Below are 22,108 nucleotides of genomic sequence, written 5' to 3' on the forward strand. Positions count from 1 at the left end.
TTTGGCAAAAGATTTGTAACCTGTAGAATAAAATATTTCCATTTCATATGAAGAATGGCAAATAGGAGGTCTATGGAAAGGTCTTTTTTGTTGTTACATTCCTTATTAGATGTGCTGCATTTCTTCTTTTAAGTCCCTCATTCTTTTGACTCTTGGCTATATATGCTCTTGTTTTCTTTGGCACATCATTGCAGTAACCTCTGATTGCACAAGTATTCAGTTTCTTGACTGTTGAATGTAACTCTGTTTTTTGGGCAGTCCAACAGAAGATGTCACTATTGTGTTCATCTCCATCTTGTATCTCCTCAGACAAATTCCCACATAAAACAGAATGGATAAAGATGAATTGTTGTTTTCCTGTTTCTCTTTCCTTTCCTTTTGCTCTGCATGCAGATAATCTCCTACAGATAATCTTTTTGAAGAGTGCCTTTCTTATCAGCATCTTTAAGAGACTCCAGAATTAGCCTGCAGGCTCAGATCAGCATATTCTTGCTAACCAGAATAACCTGTTGCTTCTCATGTCCCGACAGGGAAACAGCTCTCCTGTGCGAAAGTCATTTGTGCTTATGTCAAAATGTTGAATGGGTCACATGACCAAACCTGATCCCCTCTTTAAAATGCAGAAGGAAGGGGATGAGAAGTTGTCTTCTTCTCTCAGCAGGTACAGAACCTGATACTTAGCCTTGCCCTAGCCCAAACAGTCAGTCTGTAAGTTTCCCTCAGGACAGCCTGGTCATGCCAAAGAGAGTATCTGAGATGCAATTCCCGCCCAGGTTATTATGGTCAGCAGCGAAACCTAAAGTTAATTATTAAAACCTGAATGAAAAAAAGAGGCCCTCTCATTATTTCAAAGGAAAACAGAACCGAAGGAACCCAGTATGAATGCGAAAGTTCACATACCTAGCTCGGCAAAGAATGTTATCTTTCGACTAAGGTTCACATTGTTCATTACTTCCTGACTTTAAGGGGCAGCCGCTCACTCAGAGCCAAGTTTCTCTTGCCCTGTGCAAAAAAACACAGGGCTTTGTTTGTGCAGATCATTAAAGAGCCCATTACCTATTTTAGATGTTCCCTGAGGTTTAATTGTGGGATTATGAACCAAAAATACGTATTGGTTCTTTGCTATGGCGCCTTTTTATCTCTTAGGACTGTTATGCTCTGCTCTACTCTGACTGGCTGCACTACATAACGTGTCATTCGAAAAGCAGCCCTTATAACGTCAACTACTTCTGAATGGGTGGAGCCAAGATGCTGTATTTATATATATATATATATATATATATATATATATATATATATATATATATATATATACACACACACAAATATATAAATAAATGAATGTAAGCAGATTTTAAGCAGTTCTGTTGGTCCATTCATCAGAACAACATGATAAAACGTAGGGAAAGTGAATGTATGGGAATGTATGGGATAAGGAGTGGTTAGTACATTTTCACAGTGGTTTATATTTTTTAAAAAAAGGAAGAAAATCTTTTTCCATGATACGAACCCTTTAAAAGACACTCTTCAGATGACACAGTGCAGCTAGACACTGCAGACACTGACTCATGCACGCTGCTGAATCGCAGCTTTTCTTCAAGTGCCTCATGCTCAGTTCATTAGGGAGTTTCCTGGAGAAAAAATAGATCATTTTAGACTTACTGACTTAAATTTCTCTTGAAACGCCGCTCTTCAAAAACATGCTATAGCCTTCAGGTTATTGTTCAATGGCCTGTTACAAATCAGCCATTTAACCCCAAACAATGCGTCTCTGTGGTGAGAGATGCATAGGATCCACTAGACAGTGAGTAAGAAACAAGGCAGTGTGAGAAGTCTACGAAGTGACACTGTAGAATATTCCATCAGTCTACAGAGAGATTATAAGACATATCTTTATAACACGTTCAGACTTCTTCAGCATGGACCTCTTTACCAACATGTACTCTTTATTTACTCTTTTCTTCTAGGAAGAAAAAAAGTCTGCAAAACAGTTATTATTCCTTTACTGTTGTATGCAAATATATATGGATATAGGTGAAATAATATAGAACATTAAAACTGTTCTAAAGCCATGTTTTGTTGATTTTCCAGGTGGAAATTGAACAAATCCTCTATAGGAAACAATCAGTTATTTTATCAACATCTGTTAGCTGTCTGCTAAATTCAACATAAACCTTTTGTTCATGACACATTTTATTTCTTATTTTTTTCAATTTGTTAAATTTACTAAACTAACAGTAATGGTGTACTAAAATTTGTAGTAGTTACACAAATACATATTTGTCCCACTTGCTGACATGGACAAAACAGATATCCCACATATGTAAAACAAGCCAAGCCATTAGTACATCATTATTTATTTACTTGAGCTGAAATTGGAACGGTTACATAAAAGGGTTGCCCCAAAATTCAGCTACATGGAGAAGTTTGATTTGATATATTTTTGATTGTATTGACTAAAGTAGAAGATCAGTTTAAATGTGTTCCACATTCACTTGTAAGTGCAAAGCTGAGGAAGATCTGGATGTGTTTGGAGCATTGCAGCTCACTGAGACATGTTTATAACTGCATATTTACAGAGATGAGACTGGTGACATTCTAAGTCCTGTGTTTGTTAGCAATGTTAGCCTAGAATCTCCAATCATAAAAGGCAAAGATGCAAATTTCAAATATGAAATACTAAATGAAATGTAGTACAAACATGTTTCACCAAACTATTCCTCTATCACAGGCCACTGTACTTCTGATTGGTTGGAAATGATGGGACTAAATGCACAAATTAAATTAAATGTATATCACTATACAGGCATTATATGCTTAATGCCAGGCCTGGACTAGAGGGGTATAAAGACCCCAGACCATTGAGCAGTGGAACTGTGTTCTCTGAAATGATAGTGCACCATCCAGTACTTTTGGGATGAGGTAGGGTGGTGATCAGTCAACATACTGACCTCACTAATGCTCTTGGTTCTGCAATCAAATGCAATCAAATCCTCACAGCAATGATCCAAAATCTAGTAGAAAGCGTTTTGTGAACAGTAGAGAGTTACTCCAGCAAAACCAGGATACATTTTTAATACCCCTGATTTCAGAAGAAATAAGGAATGGTGTCCCAATACTTTTGTGCACAGTGTCTAAAATGAAATATACAAACTAAAAAGTGAGTGCCCTATCTGAAGGCCTTTTATATAGAATGCACATGTTCTAGTTATTTCAACCATGAATGTGTTCTGTGTCTCTGTCTGGGGGTCTGTTAGTGTGGCTGTAACAAAGCATGTAACAAAATGACTGCTATCTCAGCTGTCTGTGGAAAGGCCGGTGTAAGAGCATGTAACACTTTTCTACAGAGAACTTTTCCCCATGTCCAAACATATCATTTTCAAATAGTATATTATGTAGTGTCAAGCATCAAACTAATTTTCATCAAATAGTTTCATCAACTGAACTTGACAAAAGTATTGGGACATTGCTTATTCACTGTTTCTTCTGTTGTTTACCCTGCTTTTGTTGGCACAACTGTCTCTACTGTCCAGGGAAGCCTTTCTACTAGATTTTGGAGCATTGCTGTGAGAATTTGATTTTGCATTCAGCAACAAGAGTGTTAGTGAGGTCAATGTTGGATGATCACCACCACCTCTCATCCCCAAACTCCTCAACTCACATTTTGGATGGAACAGCATCATTCCAAAGAACACAGTTCTACTACTCCACAGCTCAATGCTGGGGGGTTTATGCCAATTACATGTAAGGCATTTAGCAGACGTTCTTGTCCAGAGTGACTTACAAAAGTGCTTTACTGTTTACTCAGTAAATACCCCTAGCTAGTTTGTATGGACTGGAGTCCAACATATACCGCTAAACGTAGATATTACTAAATACAAAAGTCAGTATGGAGACCATAGCACTCGCCCAGTGACTCTTGGAAGAGGTGGGTCTTCTGTCTGTGTTTGAAGACAGCAGCCGTTCGGATACCCAGGGGAGGTTTGTTCCACCACTTCAGTGCCAGGACAGAAAAAAGCCTGGATACTTGTTTTCCGTGGATCTTAAGGGATGGCGGGTCAAGCCGAGCCATACTTGAAGCTCGAAGGGCTCTTGATGTAGATCGGCTTTTGACCACTGGCATCAAGTATGTAGGGGCAGATCCATTTTTGGCTTTGTAGGCCAACGTCAGGGTTTTGATCTGATGCAGGCAGCAGCTACAGGAAGCCAGTGAAGAGAACGCAGCAGCGGAGAGACATGGCTGAACTTAGAAACCAATACCCCTTTAGCCCACCGCTGGCATTAAGCATGGTGCCAATAGGTTCATGTTAATTTGCTCCAGAAAGTCCTATTCTATTGGCAATACTTCTTAATAGGGACTAGACAAGTTGTGTGTGCATTTGTACATCTGTCAGCAATGGACACATCTTAAAGTAGCTGAATGCAATTATTAGAAGGGGTGTCCACAAACATTTGAACATATAGTGTTGGTTGGTTGGTCCTCCTACTCTTAAATAGTAGTCTTCACAGTTTCACTGCACCTCTATCAAACCTTCAGAAGCATCTGAGCGTATCTGCAGTGAAGTTCTGCAGGAGGAACAGCACTTAGGCAACCCTCTTTTTTTCTAATGTTAATGACCACATTACTCTGTATTAACTTCTGAAAAAGCTCAACTGTCATGTTCACTTGTACAAACTCAGTGCAGCTTTCTGACTCCTGGACGGCAGTGTGAGGAAAGCTTGAAAGAGTCCAGCAGATGAGATGGTTCCAGGCAAAACAAATCTTGTCTTGTTCACGGTTAAGCCTCCTCTCCGACCGCCGTGATTTGTGAGGCAGAGCTGCTAACTTGGAGTTTGGGTCCATCAATCACTCCCCACCCCAGGATGACCACTTGGCTTTTCGCAGTCTTTCCGCCCAAATAGGGAAAGATAGCCAAACCTAAAAAAAACCCACAGCTCCTCTGTATCTGCTGCACATTTTTATCTACACAGATCAGCGAGAAGGCGGGGAGTTTTCCCTCCTTCACAGTTCACAGTCTGCCATCTCTCGTGGAGATCTAATGGTCACAGTACCCTGGACTGCTATATAAAGACAGATTCATTACCGCATTGGGTCATCGCAGCACCACATCGTTAGTATGGAAAAACCCCTCAGTGTCCCCAAGGAAATCCTTCCACCCGTGTAGTGACAATGTGGAGCCGCTTGTCCAGGCCTGAGGAGGGATGCTGGAATCTCCCCTTTCATATCCTGCTCCTAGTCACGAGTGATATCATGTACTGCCTGTCAAAAGTTTAGAGACGTCTAGCTTTTCAAAATGCTTCTAATACAAAAACTCTCCAATTTTATCGCTTATTACTTGGCACATTTATTACAATTTCTTTCCTGATGAATAGACCAACGGAAAGAGTCCAGAACTGCTTCAAATCTGTACAGTTACTTTTTTGAAGATACAATGTTTTGAACTGGCTGTAGCAATGTTCTCTGCAGATTTGACTTATTAGCCAGCCTGAAAAAGTACACAGTAAAGTACATACACTATATGGACAAAAGTATTGGGACACCTGCTCATTCTTTTTTTCTGAAATCAAGAGTATTCTTGATTATAAATGTTAAAGCTTCATAACCATCTACACATGGCATTAGGCATGGTGCCAATAGGTTCATGATACTTGAGTCAGAAAAAACCCTACTTTTTTGGCAATAGCATTCTGTGTGCACTTGCACATCTATGTCAGCAATGGGTTCAACCTAAAGTAGCTGAATGCACTGTTTGATGTCTGACGTTTGCTTCTTTAGTTTTGTTAATGTTCCCAGACTGGTAGACGCTTGACCATAAAGCACTGAGGCCCTTTCTGGGATTCATGATCTCCGTGCTCTTCACAATGACCCTTGTTACCGGTTCACTGGTTGGCCTTTCCTGGACCACTTTTGGTACTAACCACTGCATACCAGAAAAGCCCCACAAGACCTGCCTGATGTTTTGAAGATGTTCTGACCCAGTCGTCTAGCCATCACAATCTGGCTCTTGTCAAAGTGTCTCAGGTTCTTATGTTTGCCCATTAGTCTTGCTTTTAACTCATTGCCATCAAGAACTGACTGTTCACATACTGCCATGATAGATGCCACTGAAGATGAAGATAAAGTTTTTACTTCACTTGTCAGTGGTACTAATTTTATGGCTGATCGGTGTATTCGACAATACTAACTGAATAAAGTGAAGAATTCTAAGCTCCTCCCACTTCTTCTCTTTTTGTGATGTGAACGCTCAACAGTTTTCCATCCTGTCTAAACCAGCTTTAGCACAGAGAAAGTTTCAATATGAGATTTAAACCGTAGAAAACTGGTGTGTCAAGATTTCAACAAACATTGGGCCTTATTCATCAAGCATTTCTTAAGAAGATATGTCTTCCTGAAACCCACATGTACATTTTTCACAAAGATTCTGACATTCACCAGTTTCCTTATTTGGGATTTGTTCATCTGTCCATTATTATAACAGCAGAGCTGTTAACAGTTCTTTGGTTAAAAACATAACATGAATCTGACTTAGACTTTTTGTTAGAACTTTTCTTAAGTACAAATGTAAAAAAAAACATCTTAGAAAGATGTTGGTGAATGAGGCCCAATTATCTTCTTGATCTTAATGAAGACTCCAATAAACATGAAGCTAAATGTGCCAGAATATACCCCGATTGATAGACCCAGACAAGTAGGAATCAAATGATTTGAACAGAGAATATGCCAAAAACAACCAGTAACATGCCAAAATAACCATAATAGAATGTGAAATCCTTACTGTTTCTGCAGGAGTTTCTGTCCATTATCTGTCCATATCCTTTTGTCAAAGGGCCTTACCAGAGAAAAGCAGCATCCTGTGGCTCTGCTGTTTTCTCATGGCTTCTTCGAGTACATGACACGCTGTGCTGCGTTGTGTATTTGGCAAAACAGCTTCACCAATGGACGGAAGCTCCTTGTGGGTCGTAAATTGTGTACAAAATATCGGACAGGAGTTTGTGCAAAAGTCACCAATTTCTTGGGATGCACTTTAGAGGAATATATATGAATTTAATGAGATCTTGTTGCAGCACACACCAATTAAGGTTTGTGAACAGGAAACTAGCTTAAACTCTGGGTTTATTATTCAGCTATTAGTCTTTTGCCAGTGTACATTTTCACATATAACCTGATCATTCAGTAGATTGTATATTTTGGTTACCCCCTTAAAACACATATGATGGGCCATAAGTGTTTTTACAAACGTCTATTACCAGATATAGTCCCACCAGTTTGTACAGTTTGTACAGTTTGTACCACAGACTGAAGACCCACCTCTTCAGAGAGTACTTTTAGAGTACGATTAGAGTACTATGGTCACCTTATTGTCTTGTGTTTAGTAATGTCTAAAGCTTAGAGGTATCATTTGAATTATTAGTCTATTCTAACCAGCTAAGGTTTGTCTTGGGTAAATAGCAAAGCACTTTGTAAGTCGCTCTGGATGAGAGCATCTGCTAAATGCCGTAAATGTAAATGTACAGAAGTCCCTGTAGTTACTGAATAATACACCTTAGTGTGTAATAAGCCTTGCTAAGGGGTTAAATATGTAATTTGTAATTTGTAATTTAAACTGCATGGTACTGGTTCTGACTCTCATCCAGTAACTGCTATGAAACTATTTATATGTACGTAGATATGATATTCTGGACCTTCCACCACATTCTCAGAGTTTACAGGGTTATGAAGAATTTTAGAAGAAAACCGTGACCCCAAACTTTTCACTGGCAGTGTACTGGGGCGCAGTACGGCTTTCCACCCTGACTAATAATGCTCTCAACATACTGCCTTCATATCTAACCCAGGTCAAAGTTTCACTCTTAGTCTTTCTCTTTCTCTTTTACATGTCCCTCCATCATACTCATTATTGCTTTATTTTCTTCCTCCACTCCTCCCACTTCATCTCTCCCCCACTTTTCTCTCCCTCTCAGCCTTCTGGCATTTGATACCAATAGACTTTCTTCCTTCCCTTGCTATAAAGCAGGGCCTCCCAAAGTTGGGGGCCTCCTCTGCAGCCAAATTCTTGATTCCCCAAGTGCAATGAGGCAAGTCAGGACTCCATAACTCACCATACGCTCACCATGTTCCCCAGCAAGAGATATGATAACTTAGTCATCAACATCAGCTCCATCAACTTGCCTTTAAGGGTTCAGCGTTACAACATGAATGCTTAGACTGTTGAACTGACAAAAGATCAATTCTCTTAACTCGCACTCTGCTTACTGTAAAATCTGTCAGGACACGTGTTTCCAAGTATGAAGTACAGATCCCAGAGCACCTTGTCTACACACACACACGCACAGAGAATTACACATTTGTGTTTGCCAGGACATACATATGTATTGCATGGAACTACAATACCCGGTATTACACAGTACTGTGCAAAAGTCAGTGACCAGCCTTCATTTATTTAATTTCCCATCAAAACAGGCATTAAGTACAAGTTATTCATTAATCTACACCAGGAAGATCCTTCATTAACAGAAAACCACACAGAAGTCTCAACACCTAAATCTAATATTAGGAGTTTCAGTGTTTACTCTTGAGTCACCTTCAGTTCCTCTGCTGAAACCTGCAAGGAAGTTCCTCCACACCTTCAAAGTTCAGTTTCAGCAGTTATGGCTTTTTGTTTCCTTCTCACCATCCAAGTCAAACCAAACACATTCAGTAATATTCACATTCAACATTCAGCTTCTTGATCAGCTCTACTTGTGGATGTTTTTCAGATCTAAAGCGAGAGTGGAGTTTGATTTTCTCCTCTTTTTCTCAAATATTAAAGCTGTAGGTGCTGTTTATCTGTGGAGACAGTTTTGGTGGTGTGCCAGGTCTTGCACAGTTGTTATTGGGTCTTTTCTTGAACTATAGCTTTTCATTCTTCCTCTTTTACTTTTACTTTTTTCGTACAACTGAAAAATTGCTGAAAAATGAAAAGCTTAATGACCGTATTGATTGGAAGTCAAATTCAGGAAGAGTGGCCTTTCCCTTTTCCATGGTACTGTAGATAGTGTGTGTGTGTGTGTGTGTGTGTGTGTGTGTGTGTGTAGCTACATTTAAGCTGATGAGTGTTTTAGTCTAATACTAATCTCAGTAAGCAGAAAGAAATGCTTGTACTTTCCCACTTATGAAAAAAACCTGCTTTTGTCTAAAAGCATTGTACCTCCACAAGGAAAGGTCTCCTGTTATTTCTGTATTTCCTAGTTGTGGTCTTGTCATTCCAGATCAGAAAATGTATGAAAACAATGAAACACACACACATACACACACACTTCCTTGATAGATGGACTTTAGTCAATGCCTAAAGGTTAGATAATGCATTTTGTAGTACATCATCATAAGTCAGACATCCTGATCATGTTTTTGTCAGATTTGTGCAAAAGAGCATGAAAGGACATGAGATTGCCCAGAAATCAAAACTAAAAAAACAGAAAGCTGGAAGGGAGTATCTACTCTATGACACAAGCCATTAAGCCCAGCGATTTTAGTGCTAGGCTCAAGCTGTCTCCTGTGTTAAAGACACTCCCCTATCTTCAGCCACACACACATACTCTCACACACACAAACAGGCACACACCAAGTTTGCTGACTGTGTCAGGACATGGGGTTGTACTTATGACACATGTTCATTATCGAAGTGTAAATGCCTGTAAAATTGTAACGATAGTATATATATATTTGAATATATGAATAAAACCCCCTTTGGCACAAATCACTGCTTGTAAACACGTTTTGTAGCTGAAAGTCTTCCAGTTGTTATACTTTTGTCCACTCCTCTCTTCAGAAGGCCTCGAGTTCTGAGATATCTGAGATATCCTTGTTTGTGCACACCTTGTTTAAGGTTAACCCACAGTTTTATGTTATATTTAGGTTGGAAGACAGTAAGTGCCATCCCAAAATGTTTATGTCTCTGCCTAGTTGGCATTGAATACCTTTGTTTTTAAAATGTAAGACAGTTGCCAGTGGTTGCCGAGTGTTATTACAAGATTTCAAAACACTTTATATTGGCTTGGACATTTGAGCTGACAGTTTCTAATTACAGTTGGTAACATGCCTTAGGCCGGACTTGCTAATCAAAGTCTGGGACAATCTGAGAAAACCTGAGCCTTAGCAACACTTAGGGTGCCTGAACATTTTCACATGCCTATTGTTATTTTTGATGCAATAAAAGACTGTGAAAATGAAAGAGTATCTGCGCATTGAGATTTTCAGAAAAGATTGCATTATATCTTTGGTTGACTACAGAGGTCATGTTTTCTACTGCTTAATTAAAGAAAATGTGTCAAATGTGTCAATGACTTTTGCGTAGGATTGTATACAGTCATGTACAAAGTTAGGACGCCCTATAAAAAATGTTGTCTTTTTTATTATGTTTAAATATATTTGGACATTTGATCTTCATTCAAACACATAAAACTGATAAACTATTTTCTTGTGAGGACAAAGTTAGGATGCCATATGCCCTAATAGCTGAAATAACTTCAGTTTAAGATTTTCTATAATGATCTACCAGTCTCTGACATCATCTGGGAGAATGTGTTTCCCACTCCTCTATGCAGAATTCTTTCAGCTATGTGATGTTTTAGCTTTAGTTTTTAGACAGATGGTCTCAGATTTTCCTCCAGTGCCCTCTGATGCAATAAGGAATTACTAGAGGATTCTATGTTGGAGAACTTTCCAGGCCCTACAGCAGAAAAACAGCCCCAAACTATGACATTTCCACTTCCATGCTTCACAGTTGATAGGGGTTCTTGTGTTCAATTGATGGGTCTGATTTATGCCAAACATGTCCTCTGTTACTGTCTCCAAATCATTCAACTTTGGATTCATTTGTCCAAATCGCATTATTTCAGATGCCCTGGTCTAGGTCTAGGTCTTCTCAGGAAAAAAAAAACCTGTTTAGCCCTGAGGTTTAAGAAGATAGGCTCCTCCAAATCCCCTCTAATGATGTTCTAATCATCTGCAGCTGATGCGCTGCACCTGATTCTAATTTTAGGCATTGGAAGTAGTAATAAATGTGGTGTCCTAACGTTTTCCTCACAGGAGAATATTATTTTCTTTTATTATTTTATTATTTTACTTAACTTTGCTTGTGAACATTAAGCTTCACTCACTTACAGGTTATTCCCAGTCACATTAATCTGTATATCTGACATGTCTGCAGTGTATTTGAGCTTTGTGGTTATACTGATAAGGACTATAATTACCTATCATTGGACTCATAATAATATCTGCACAACAATCACTGCTGCTGTTGACTGACTGTTTCCCCTTACCCTTTGTCCAACGTCTAGTCTCTATTGTCCTGTGATTATTGGTTGTATAGTTATTGTATACTGTACAATAGAGTGTATTCTATAGTGTTTACATAGTTTACTGTCTATATTTATGTCTGTTTGCACTGTTGTCTGCAGCTGGGTCTACACCGATCAGCCATAATATTAACCCCACCTGCCTTATACCGAGTAAGTCCCCCTTGTGCCACCACAACATACCGGACCATTCGAGGCAAGGACTCCACTGGACCTCTGAAGGTATTCTGTAGTATCTGGCGCCAAGATGTTAGTAGCAGATGCTTAAAGACCTCCAAGTTGTGAGGTGGGGCCTCCATGCATCAAATCAATCTGGGGAACACTCGACAAGACCTGCCTGATGTTTTGGGGATGTTTTGACCCAATCGTCTAGCCATCACAGTTTGATTCTTGTCACAAGGGCTCAGATTCTTATACTTGCCCATTTTTCCTGCTTTTAACACACCACCTTTAAGAACTGTCTGTGCACTTGCTGCCTAATACTTCCCACCCCATGACAGATATTACTGTAGATGAAGAGAATCAATGTTTCTCACTTCTCACTGGTGCTAATGTTTTGGCTGATCTGTAAGTTAACTGTAGCATAGTAACAACATTAGATTTTTCTCAAAAGATCAAAAGGAATGACAATAATGTTTAGAAGTCCAATCCTTTAAAATCTATATATTTTTTTAATTTCATTTCATAGGCTGTTCTTTTCTTCACAATTTGTCTGGTTCCTTTTTGACCTTTCAAAAACTCTTAAAATCAATCTGCTGACTTCTACATGAGGCCACCTTAAGCGATCAGTTTGTGATTCCCTCTACTAGAGTTTTTCCTGGCGTCAGCAAAATCAACCCGAGCCAAAACTTAACCCTGCGCCACTGCACTACGGCTGGAAAATCCAGAGTTTCCGGCCCGGCCATTGGTCGCCTGGCTGTTTTTCTTTTCCTTTTTTCCCCTCCCCTCTTTTCTTTGTATTACTCCTCCTCCCTGAGCAGCGCCTGTGTGCCAGATCTGCGCCGGCCTGTTTGCAGCATTGTTTAGGTTGCCTGCCGTTCGGAGCGGGTCATGTCAACAGTGTGGCCTAGAGAGCCTGCAGTTAAACACAGCTGGCTGATTGAGATAGAACGAGAGAATGAAGGAGGGGAGGGTGGTCAGAATGGTGGGAGGCTGCAAAGACAAAGAGAATAAGTCCGTTTGAAGAAGTGCTCTCTGAAAAGCACGAGTCTGACTTTTAAGGCCATTATTCTGCCTTTGAGGACTGGATGCTCCAACATCCAGTGCACTTTGTTCTCTTTAATATACCACACCATTTTCAGCTGGATACATGAATTAACAGTGAGCATCAAACTGCAGGATAATGCTCTCTCAGATCCAGAGAGACTTACATTGAAATCGTGCTGCTCAGGTAGGAGAATGTAGTATAAAAAGTCTTGCCTGACAACTCTTATTGGTGTGGAGTGGCATACTTGTCCAGCTGGGGAATCGAACCCTAGTCAGCCACAGGGAAAGTGGTCTTGATCACCATCATTATTCTACAAGACCAAATCTCAAACATAATCATTTGAAAATTCTAAATCAGTAAAATTCCGAATGTTTGTGGACACCCCTTCCACTTTAAGTTGCAAATGCACACTCACAGCTAGTCAAGTCCCTGTTGACCAGTGGTGCCAATAGAATAGGACTTTCTGGAGCAGATAAACAAGGACTTTTTGGCACCATGCCTAATGCCAGGTGTGGGCTAGAGGGGTATAAAGCCCCACAGCTCAATGGAACTGAAATGATGGTACTCCACCCAATATGTTTAGGTTTAGGGTTTGGGAGTTTTGGGGGTAAGGTGGGATGGATGGTGATTATCAAACATCCTGACCAGACCAACACTCTTGTTGCTGAATGCAATGCAAATCCTCACAGCAATGCTCCAAAATCTATTAGAAGCCTTTCCTGGACCGTACAGACTTTTTAATAGAAATCATGAATGAGCAGGTGTCTCAATACTTTTGTCCATATAGTGTATGTCTACTTTATGTTGTTTCAGAATTTGTATTATATTAACTCTAAACAAACAACTCATTCAACAGGTTGCTTTTGTATTAAGACTCTATCGACGTGTGACCTCATACCCTTCACAGGCAGGGTGTGTTCTTAATTGTGCTGTCACTGATCTTCTGGGCTGCAGCGGTCCTCTAGCTGAACTTTAGTCTGCAGCACGTTATAAATCCCCTTTTCACTTCTGTCAGTTTTGTGCTGACTACCTGTGTTTTACGGGAAGTCCCCGAGCCACCGTCCCAAGAGAGCTATGGTCATTTCTCCTCATCTGCTGTTTATTAGGGGTTGCTGATTTAATCTGGCCATGACACATGTGGTAGAAAACAAGAGCGGGAAAAGAGCTTAGTGAGCAAAAAGCTCTACCGCTTACAGGACAGATCCAGGGCGCTGAGGGGGGCATTTGCCTCCACAACGAAACCCACTCAAACCTCACATCAGGAGCCTGGTGACAGGCATCTGTAGAAGTTACCATTACTAGACTAGAGGTGGGCGATATGGTATAAAGTTGTTATTGTGATGAACGAAACTGCGTGGTGATGGTGGGTATTGAGAGCAGGGCTATAAACAGGACCACACAGTGAAGAAACCACACTGCCAAGCATGTGTACTGTACCCAGTGCTAATTTCTAGTCTCCTTTTTCACCTCTTACAAAAAGTGCTTCAGTCGGTTCTTTGAGTGATGCCATGGAGGAGCTCAGGTGGAGAACCATGTTTGTAATTGAGGTGTGAGGGAGTGTGGAGAAACTGGTAGAACCTTTACATCAAGTGAACATTCCTCACATCTCTGTTACCAGCATGACTCTTCTATGGTGTCACTTAAAGAACCAGTTGAAGCCCCTTTATTTTTAGTGTATGAATGAATATTTTGATCTACTTTTTTCATTTCATTTGTTCATTCCTGTTGCCTCCAGTCTTCCAAAAACTGCTATTACATGCACATAATAATCTGCATAATAAACAAACACAAACACAATTCTGCATAATTAACTGCAGCAAATCAGACTTTGGCACTCAGCTATATGGTAATGAGAAAACAATTATTAGGAAAAATTGCATCTTTACTGTTGCTTAGCAACTTGATAATATACTCCCCAAAGTGTGGCATGTTATAAATAAGTGAAACCTATTGCCACAGTTTCATTATTAACATAAAGTCCCTGAACTGCTACTCGGCCAGCTGACACCATTCCACAGTTGTAGCACTGAAAAAAGAAATGAGTGCTTCCAAGGAAACGTAACATTATACAGTTGTGTTTTTACACATGTACAGATGTAGAGAACGAACGATATCAGAGTAAGGATATATATGATATGAAACAGGGCTAAAGACACCTCTTTGTCAGATTTCTTGAAAGCACTTGCTGTTCTAGTAACACTTTTCTAGGTTTTTTTTTTTAGCTATTTGATTGAACATTTATTTTCAATCAGTATTAAAGCCAAAATGCTAAATCAACTGATGGTTTCTCATAGGCCTTTATGTACTTACATAGAAACACTATGTGGCATTTTGACCTTAAAACAGCAGCTTTAAAATCCTCTGGGCTCTGGGCTTGACACACTGCTAACTACGCCATGTGACTCTGGTGGACCAGGGGTGTCATATTTGGGTAAAATCTGGTAATTGTACACTACCAACTCAGTCCAATTTCAGTGATGCTTCTTTTAGTGATTCAGTGGTTCAGTATCAGAATGTGCTTTAGTGGTGCTCAAAGTACAAATTACACTTCCGACTGTAGAAGCAAAAAATGCCTTTTCTTGCATAAAGCTGCTTTAATGTAAACTAATTTAACATGATTTACTGTACATTTACTGGACAAGTCTGGACATAGGTGTAAGGGGCAGTGGTGGCTCAGCGGTTAGAGCGCCGGGTTATTGATAACAGGGTTGTGGGTTCGATTCCCGGGTTCGGCAAGCTGCCACTGTTGGGCCCTTGAGCAAGGCCCTTTACCCTCTCTGCTCCCTGGGTGCTGGAGTTGGCTGCCCACTGCTCTGGGTGTGTGTGTGTGTGTACTCACTGCCCCTAGTTCACTAGTGTGTGTGTTCACTACCACAGATGGGTTAAATGTGGAGGACAAATACCTTTAGATAGCTTGTTACAGCCATGACTGTGAGCACGTCCCACACACTACCTGCATATTCGATCACAAACATGCCACAACTGTTGTCGGGATATCACAAATCCTGATGATGCCACAAGGCCAAGAGAGTATAATTTCTCTCCTGGAGTATAAGAGCTGCTTTCTCAGTTTTTGGTGCGGCTGGTTTCTGCTCACCAAGCCTCCAAAAAAGAAACCCTGTGATCGTGAAGAAGTCTTTAAGTATCGCAATACAGTTTTGCTGTATCGTCCACCCCTGCAGGACACACAAAAACCAAAGCTCAGCCCTGTTCAGCAAGCAATGTGACCCCAGTGACTTCAATACAATATGTTTGGCTGGAATCAGTCCTATTCTCTCTAGAGCAGCACACTATTGGTCATTATGTATTTAAGTATAATAGAGGCTCGTCGGAACAGCGCAGAAGCAGCCCCGTCCACTGTGTCAAATCAAATCATGGTGATGCCCTTATAAAGCCATATGGTTTGAATAGAGTGTCACAGGAGGAGGGGAGGGTGCCTAGAAAGCGTTCCCCCCATGAGGCTGAGCGGGTTTCACAGGCCGCAAGCCATTCGTAATCGAATAGCAAGGTAACATGCGATTGTTCGCAGTGCATAAAACACCTTGAAATGATCACCTGCGTTTGTGCGTTTGCACTCTGTCCCAAGAGTGGAAAAGTCTGGAAGGTCGGGTGGTCTGAGTTTTAGTGGGGCCCGCTAGGACCCGCCATCCGAGGCTGACGAGGGAGAATAAAGCTCCATAAATCATGAGCGAATGCTCCATCCCCTACAGAATGCCACGCTGAGGAACAATATGAGCCGAATACTCCCCAGAAACCTCTTTGGAGCCTAGATTGCAACCACATGTTAGCATGTTAGTGCTGGGTTGTATATACACAGCACACTGCACTGCTTTTGGGTCCAACAGGGCCACTCTCAAGTAAAACAGCGAGAGGCCGTGGTCGTAGAGTTTGTGGGCAGGAATCAAAAACAGGGCTTGGGGTTTGGGGATTGGGTTTTTTTTTTTTTTTTTCCTCATATGGAGGGACTGGTCTGACTTCATCCACCAGTCCAGCTATGTGTACACAGATATGATGGTCCAGATGAATCAGCAACACACCAGCTGTCAAGCCCAGGCAAAACTTTAGCTGTCTTTCTGGCAAATGAACGGTTCAAATGGTTCAAGCTAGAAAACGAAAGAGGCCTGTTTGAGGTTCAGGACAAAAAGCAGCCTGCATGTTCCTCTTACAGTTTCCTTGATAGCTAGCCCTGCTCCGCCTCCATGCTGTGTGTGTGTGTGTGTGTGTGTGTGTGTGTTTCATATGTACTGAGGGGAAAGAATTCAGCTCCAGCTTTTGTCTCGGGCTGCTGCACTGCACGCAACGATTCAGCATGACAAGCTCCCACACAATGCAGTACATCGGACTCCTGCTGCTGGCTGCCATCCTGCTGCAAACCATCGCCGTGGCTGTCACCTTCATATACTTCAGCAACGTTCTGACGACGGTAAGGCCTCGTGTTGCAACTTTTTGGGGGAGCTTTTTTCAGTGTTGCTGGTCTGAAGACACGGGGAAAGAAGGCTTAGCGCGTTAGGTTTAGCTCTGGAGCTCCTGGAGGAGTGTGTTCGTGTAGGGAAAGCAGTTTAGGGTGTGTGTGTTTCGAGGGGAAAGCGTCTGCTTTGTGTGTAGAGCTCATCGTTTGGACTCGAAAGCTTGACTGGACCCACTCCAACAGGTCGCCCAGTGGAGCCCTGCAGAAGAAGTGCAGCAAATGCAGGCGCATGTGATCAGCAGCTTGTACAGCAGGGTGAGGGAAAGACAGCGTTATTAGGCCGAGGCTGGTCAGGTTTATTAGGTTTGAGTCTGGGCTATTATTATTTTTTCCTGAGACTAAACGAAAGCACTACTCGGCTCAGCTCAGCTCAGCAGGCTCTGCTAGGCAGAAAAGGAGTCTTAGCACATGATCTAGCTTTCATTTCTGCCTGAGAATATCTTTCCGTTCCTTCTTGAAAATATAGATCTGAAATAAACCTAAAAAAAAATACATATTCATGCATGCAATATTCATTTTCATGCATCGCCTCAGGCTACGCAAACCACATCTAGCTACCCTTTTAACTCTGAACTGTGAGCGCGTGAAGTGGTTTAATCGCAGTACAGTGGAGGTGGCGAGCATATACAGTAAGTACATGCTGCTAAACGCAGTGTTTCTCTTCCGCAGATGAAGGAGACGTTTTCCAAAAGCAGCGTCTCTTGTTTGATGCGCGCCAACCTCAGGTCCATCAAGGGTTTGGACGTTGGCGCTGCGGAGGGAAAAGACGACCCCTGCTGGCAGGTCACGCAGCAGCTCCACTTTCTGATAGAAAAGGTATCGGCTTCAGAGGGGGGGACAGGATGCAGATACAATGAACCCATTTATGGCTGAGATACCTTTCCTCTTTTTTAATTACTAAAGGAATTTACTAGGCTTGCCAGCCTTAACCCACTAATGTCCCAGTCTGGAATGCTGCCCCTTTGTCCAGATGTTCTCTGAGATTAGCCTGGGTCTGATTTGAACAGTCCACACTCGAGTGTGAATTAAAGGACAAAAATTATTTGAACTAATTTTACTATTTTATTTTGTAGCCATTGATATTTAATGAAGCTTCCGAGGTATCTGGTTACAGTAGACCGAAAACCTTTACTTTGCCAGCTTTAACCCATTGATGTCCATATTTGACATGTTGTCCAGATGTTCTCTGAGATTAGCTCAGATTAGATTTTTTAAAAAGGAGCTAAAAAATTATTACTTGATTCAGTTCAGTCGTGACTCCTGATTATTGTTCAAGAAAACAGCTGAACCATCCACATTTGATTGTGAATAAAAGTACAAAAATTACATGGAATAAATAAATGATATCCAAATTTGAACTTATTTTTTTTTCAGTCCTGGATTTTGTAGCCATTGATATTTAATTGAGCTTCTGAGGGGAGATATCTGGTTACATTAGACTGAAAACCTTTACTTTGCCATCTTTAACCCATTAATGTCCAGATATTCTCTGAGCCTCACTTTTAACTTGCCATTTTTTTTATTTTTATTTTTTATTGTCATTTAGATCAAACCATTGATTAAAGGAAGGGTTGTTCAGGCATAACTACTGCCTTTTCAACTAAACAATCCACATATTGTTGTGAATAAAATTACCAAAAAAATGTAATTTTATTAGTATATTAGATCTTAGTATATTAGATCAACTGGTCAAAATCGAATCATTTAACTCCGCACCTTGAATCCAGTTTCCAGTCCTGGATTTTGAAAGCATCAGTATTTAACTGAGCTGTCGCTGCCACTTGATTGCCCACCCATGATTCCATAGACAAGGTCTGGGGTTAAAGACATCTGCTTAGAACATGTTCTGCAGCGTTTTTACTCATCATACTACATTTAGTTGTTGAACGTGCGGCAATAAGTTTACCCATGTGTTGCATTTAAGTTCATAATCCAAAGTTGCTTGAACCATTAAATCCCAATAAATGTTGTTGTTCCTCACAGTCAATGTCTAACCGCTACCAGAAAGAAATCTCCTCGGCTGTAAAAGGTATGTTTGAAAGAAAATATTTTTTCCTTCTGTTACAAGTGTAGCAAGTTTCAAACCAAAATTCACAAGAACCTAAACCACTGGACTCTTTCCAGATGAAGTCTCCCGAGTCCTCCCTTCCTTGGTGATCCAAGACCAGGACGCCCCCCCTCGGCCCAAGGTTGCTGCTCATGTTACAGGCAGCTACATTCCAGATGCAGACAAGGATGGTGGAGGTGTGTCTTGTATAAATACTTTCTGATGTTATTAAACATGTAATAGGACCTTGTAAGAGACTCTATGCTTACTTGATCTGGAATGGTGAAATTTTTAGCTAGACCCAGTTTCCTTATTCCTGTCCAAATAGCATGGCTACACATGTCCTCACACACTTAAAGAGCGAATGAGACAGTGCCAGATATGAATGTGTAATCTTCCATTTCTAATCCAACCAGTATTTCTAATCACTGGACTGTGCAGTCTGCTTTTATGGACCTTTGTATTGACTGTCTGAGGGCAGAGTCCAAACAATATATGTCTTTATTGCAAGCAGACAGTCCAACAACATCTTAGCCAGCAGAAATTAAACCAGCCCTTATTTCTCTACAAACAACATCTGTGTGGATGTGTGCGCTCAGAACGATTGAAAATTCCAATGCTTAAGGGTTTTTCTTCAGCTTTTGTGAAGCTGTTGACGGACTTGTGTGTAATATGAAAGCCTCTACGCTCCGCTTAAGAAACAAATGCATTGTATTCCATTAAACTGCGCTGCTCATTTGGACTAAAACAAAAAGGCTGGTGTGTAACTTGAGCCTGGTCTTTGAAATATGCATCCCCTTTCCTCTGTGCTGCCAAACATTGAAACAATGGTGCTTTTCTGACAAACCCAACCCCATAATCCTTCTCTCTGGCCTCGCTGCTACAGGTCCCTCCAACAGGAAGGTCTACGGCCAGAAGATCCAGTCGTGGGAGTCCGAGAAGGGCCTGGCCTTTCTCCAGAATGTGGAACTGAACGACGGGGAGCTGGTGGTGCCTCAGGCTGGCCTTTACTACATCTACTCCCAGACTTACTTCAGACACACACTCATGGAGGAGGATGAGGGGGAGCGAGGAGAAGATGATGATGGCACCACAACAGAGACAGCCAGGGGAAAGCCCATGCTGCAGTATGTCTATAAAAAAGTAATCTCCTACCCAGTGCCAATTCTGTTGATGAAAAACGCTCGGACCACCTGCTGGTCCAGGGATGCGGAGTACGGACTGTACTCCATTTATCAGGCGGGCTTGTTCCAGCTAGCAGGCGGCGACAGGCTATTTGTCACTGTCAGTAACGTGAGCACTATTGACATGGACGAGAAGTCAAGCTTTTTCGGCGCTTTCCTTGTCAGCTAGGCCCAGCGATGGCACAGGAAGGTTTTATTTAACGTTCAGACTGCAACGGTTCTCCTCTGTCAGGCAAGCGACAGGACTCAGCTTGCTTGGTATGTTTTCCGAGCTCCCTTTGAAAAGCTGCCAAGCATCTGAAAACCAGCTGTATATGTGTGTTGCGATACACTGTCTCTAGCCAGTGCTCTTTACCCGGACCGATTGGGTCGTCGAAAGGCGGGTGCATTCGGCTCAGTGGATCTGGGGAAAAGCCAGAGAGGATCAGAGTGGATCGAAGGCCCTGAGAAAATCAAGGGTGTAGCTCATAACATCTGCTCAGGAGGCAGGAACTCTAAAGGGCTTGCCCGGACACTTGGAAGCAAGTCGACTGGGTCACAGCGGAACTTGAATGTATGACCTTGTGAGAAGAAAAAAAAAAGAGCACTGTGCAGGTAAATAGGAGATCGGGATTCCTGTGCTGTGCAGTGAAGTGGAGGCAGCGTCCTTACGTCGTAACATGGAATACTGACATGGCATGCCATAATCAAACTGAGACGTACCACAAGGTTTCTGTATTTGCTCTGTCGTTGTTGGAAGTGTTATTGTATAGCATTTGAAATGTTTCCTGTTCATAAAACAGTGGATGTATTAATAATAAGCATCACCATTGCAGAGGAGTATCTCAGCGGTAGGCTCTGGATTCTTACAGTTGTCTTCTCTGACTATTTTTTTATGAATGTTTTCACTGAAAAATGAATGTTACCTACATCTTTACTACTTCACTGTGTTGTCCATGTTTCTGAATGGGCAGATCATGCCAAAAGGAAACATGGAAGTAGCTCTTTGTATGAGATCAAGGCAAATCTGTTTTTAGAGATTACTGTGACATTGTACATTTTACAACCGTTAAAAACACCTAGTACCTAGATATCACAGCTGTGTAAATTTACCAGTATTTCACTGAAACTACAGGAATGCTTACATTTTCCAATGCAACACTAAAAAGCACACTGAATAAAGACCATATTGCTAAGAGTCACTGGCAATATTTTCTATATCATATTTACAAATGAAGGCTGAATATGCATATTTGGGAAAAAATGAACATTTGGGTCAGAAGACACATAGCTAGCATATGGCAGGTCAGGTGACGCATAGCTCAAACTATATATGTATATTTGCAGACTTTCACTAACATACAAATTGAAGGTGGTTTGCTGGAGTGTTGCTGCTAAACTATCATCAGGATCATTCATCCTCAAGAGGCATGGTGAGACGCTCTGGGCACGCTCAGAGGGATACTGAGGATCAGTCACATTAGACCATAATAGCAGCCAAACAAAGAAAAAGCAGCCCTATTTTTGACTTACTGGTATTTTCTCAATTCATTTCATTTGGCATCTGATCCCTCAGTGCCCCAACATGCCTAACTTTGGCAGGAGCCCATATTTTGTAAAAACAGAGTCAGACCAGCTAACAGCATCAAAGTTGGTAAACATTCAAAGTTAAGATTTGAACAAAATGTTTAGAGAATGAATTTCATATAAAATAAAATCTGAGATTGCTAATACTCCGGATCCAAAGGGGAATGTGCATGGGCTCTGCAAAAAGAAGGCAGTGGGGAAACAAAGGAAGCACAACTACAGCCGGAGGTTGAGAACAACCATGGAATTACCCCCTACACAAATAAGAAGGTATAATACAGGGAACAAGCACTTATCTA

General features: G+C 41.2%; 1 protein-coding gene across 1 annotated transcript; it reads left to right on the forward strand.

Annotated features, from left to right (window-relative positions):
* Positions 1–16,780: 16,780 nt before the first annotated feature.
* tnfsf10 (TNF superfamily member 10) lies at positions 16,781–21,420 on the forward strand. The gene is made up of 5 exons (XM_072690572.1): positions 16,781–16,967; positions 17,682–17,828; positions 18,996–19,041; positions 19,137–19,256; positions 19,946–21,420. Exons 1-5 carry the CDS (start codon positions 16,854–16,856, stop codon positions 20,410–20,412), a joined length of 894 nt encoding a protein of 297 aa, XP_072546673.1. The 5' UTR covers positions 16,781–16,853; the 3' UTR covers positions 20,413–21,420.
* Positions 21,421–22,108: the final 688 nt, after the last annotated feature.

Source organism: Salminus brasiliensis, chromosome 1 (assembly GCF_030463535.1).
Source record: "Salminus brasiliensis chromosome 1, fSalBra1.hap2, whole genome shotgun sequence".
Classification (NCBI taxonomy): domain Eukaryota; kingdom Metazoa; phylum Chordata; class Actinopteri; order Characiformes; family Bryconidae; genus Salminus; species Salminus brasiliensis.

Coding starts and splice junctions, on each gene's coding strand:
- tnfsf10 (XM_072690572.1), top strand. CDS start 16,854: ATGACAAGCTCCCACACAATGCAGTACATCGGACTCCTGCTGCTGGCT. Junction 16,968..17,681: donor TCAGCAACGTTCTGACGACG/GTAAGGCCTCGT, acceptor TCTCTTCCGCAG/ATGAAGGAGACGTTTTCCAA. Junction 19,257..19,945: donor TGCAGACAAGGATGGTGGAG/GTGTGTCTTGTA, acceptor TCGCTGCTACAG/GTCCCTCCAACAGGAAGGTC.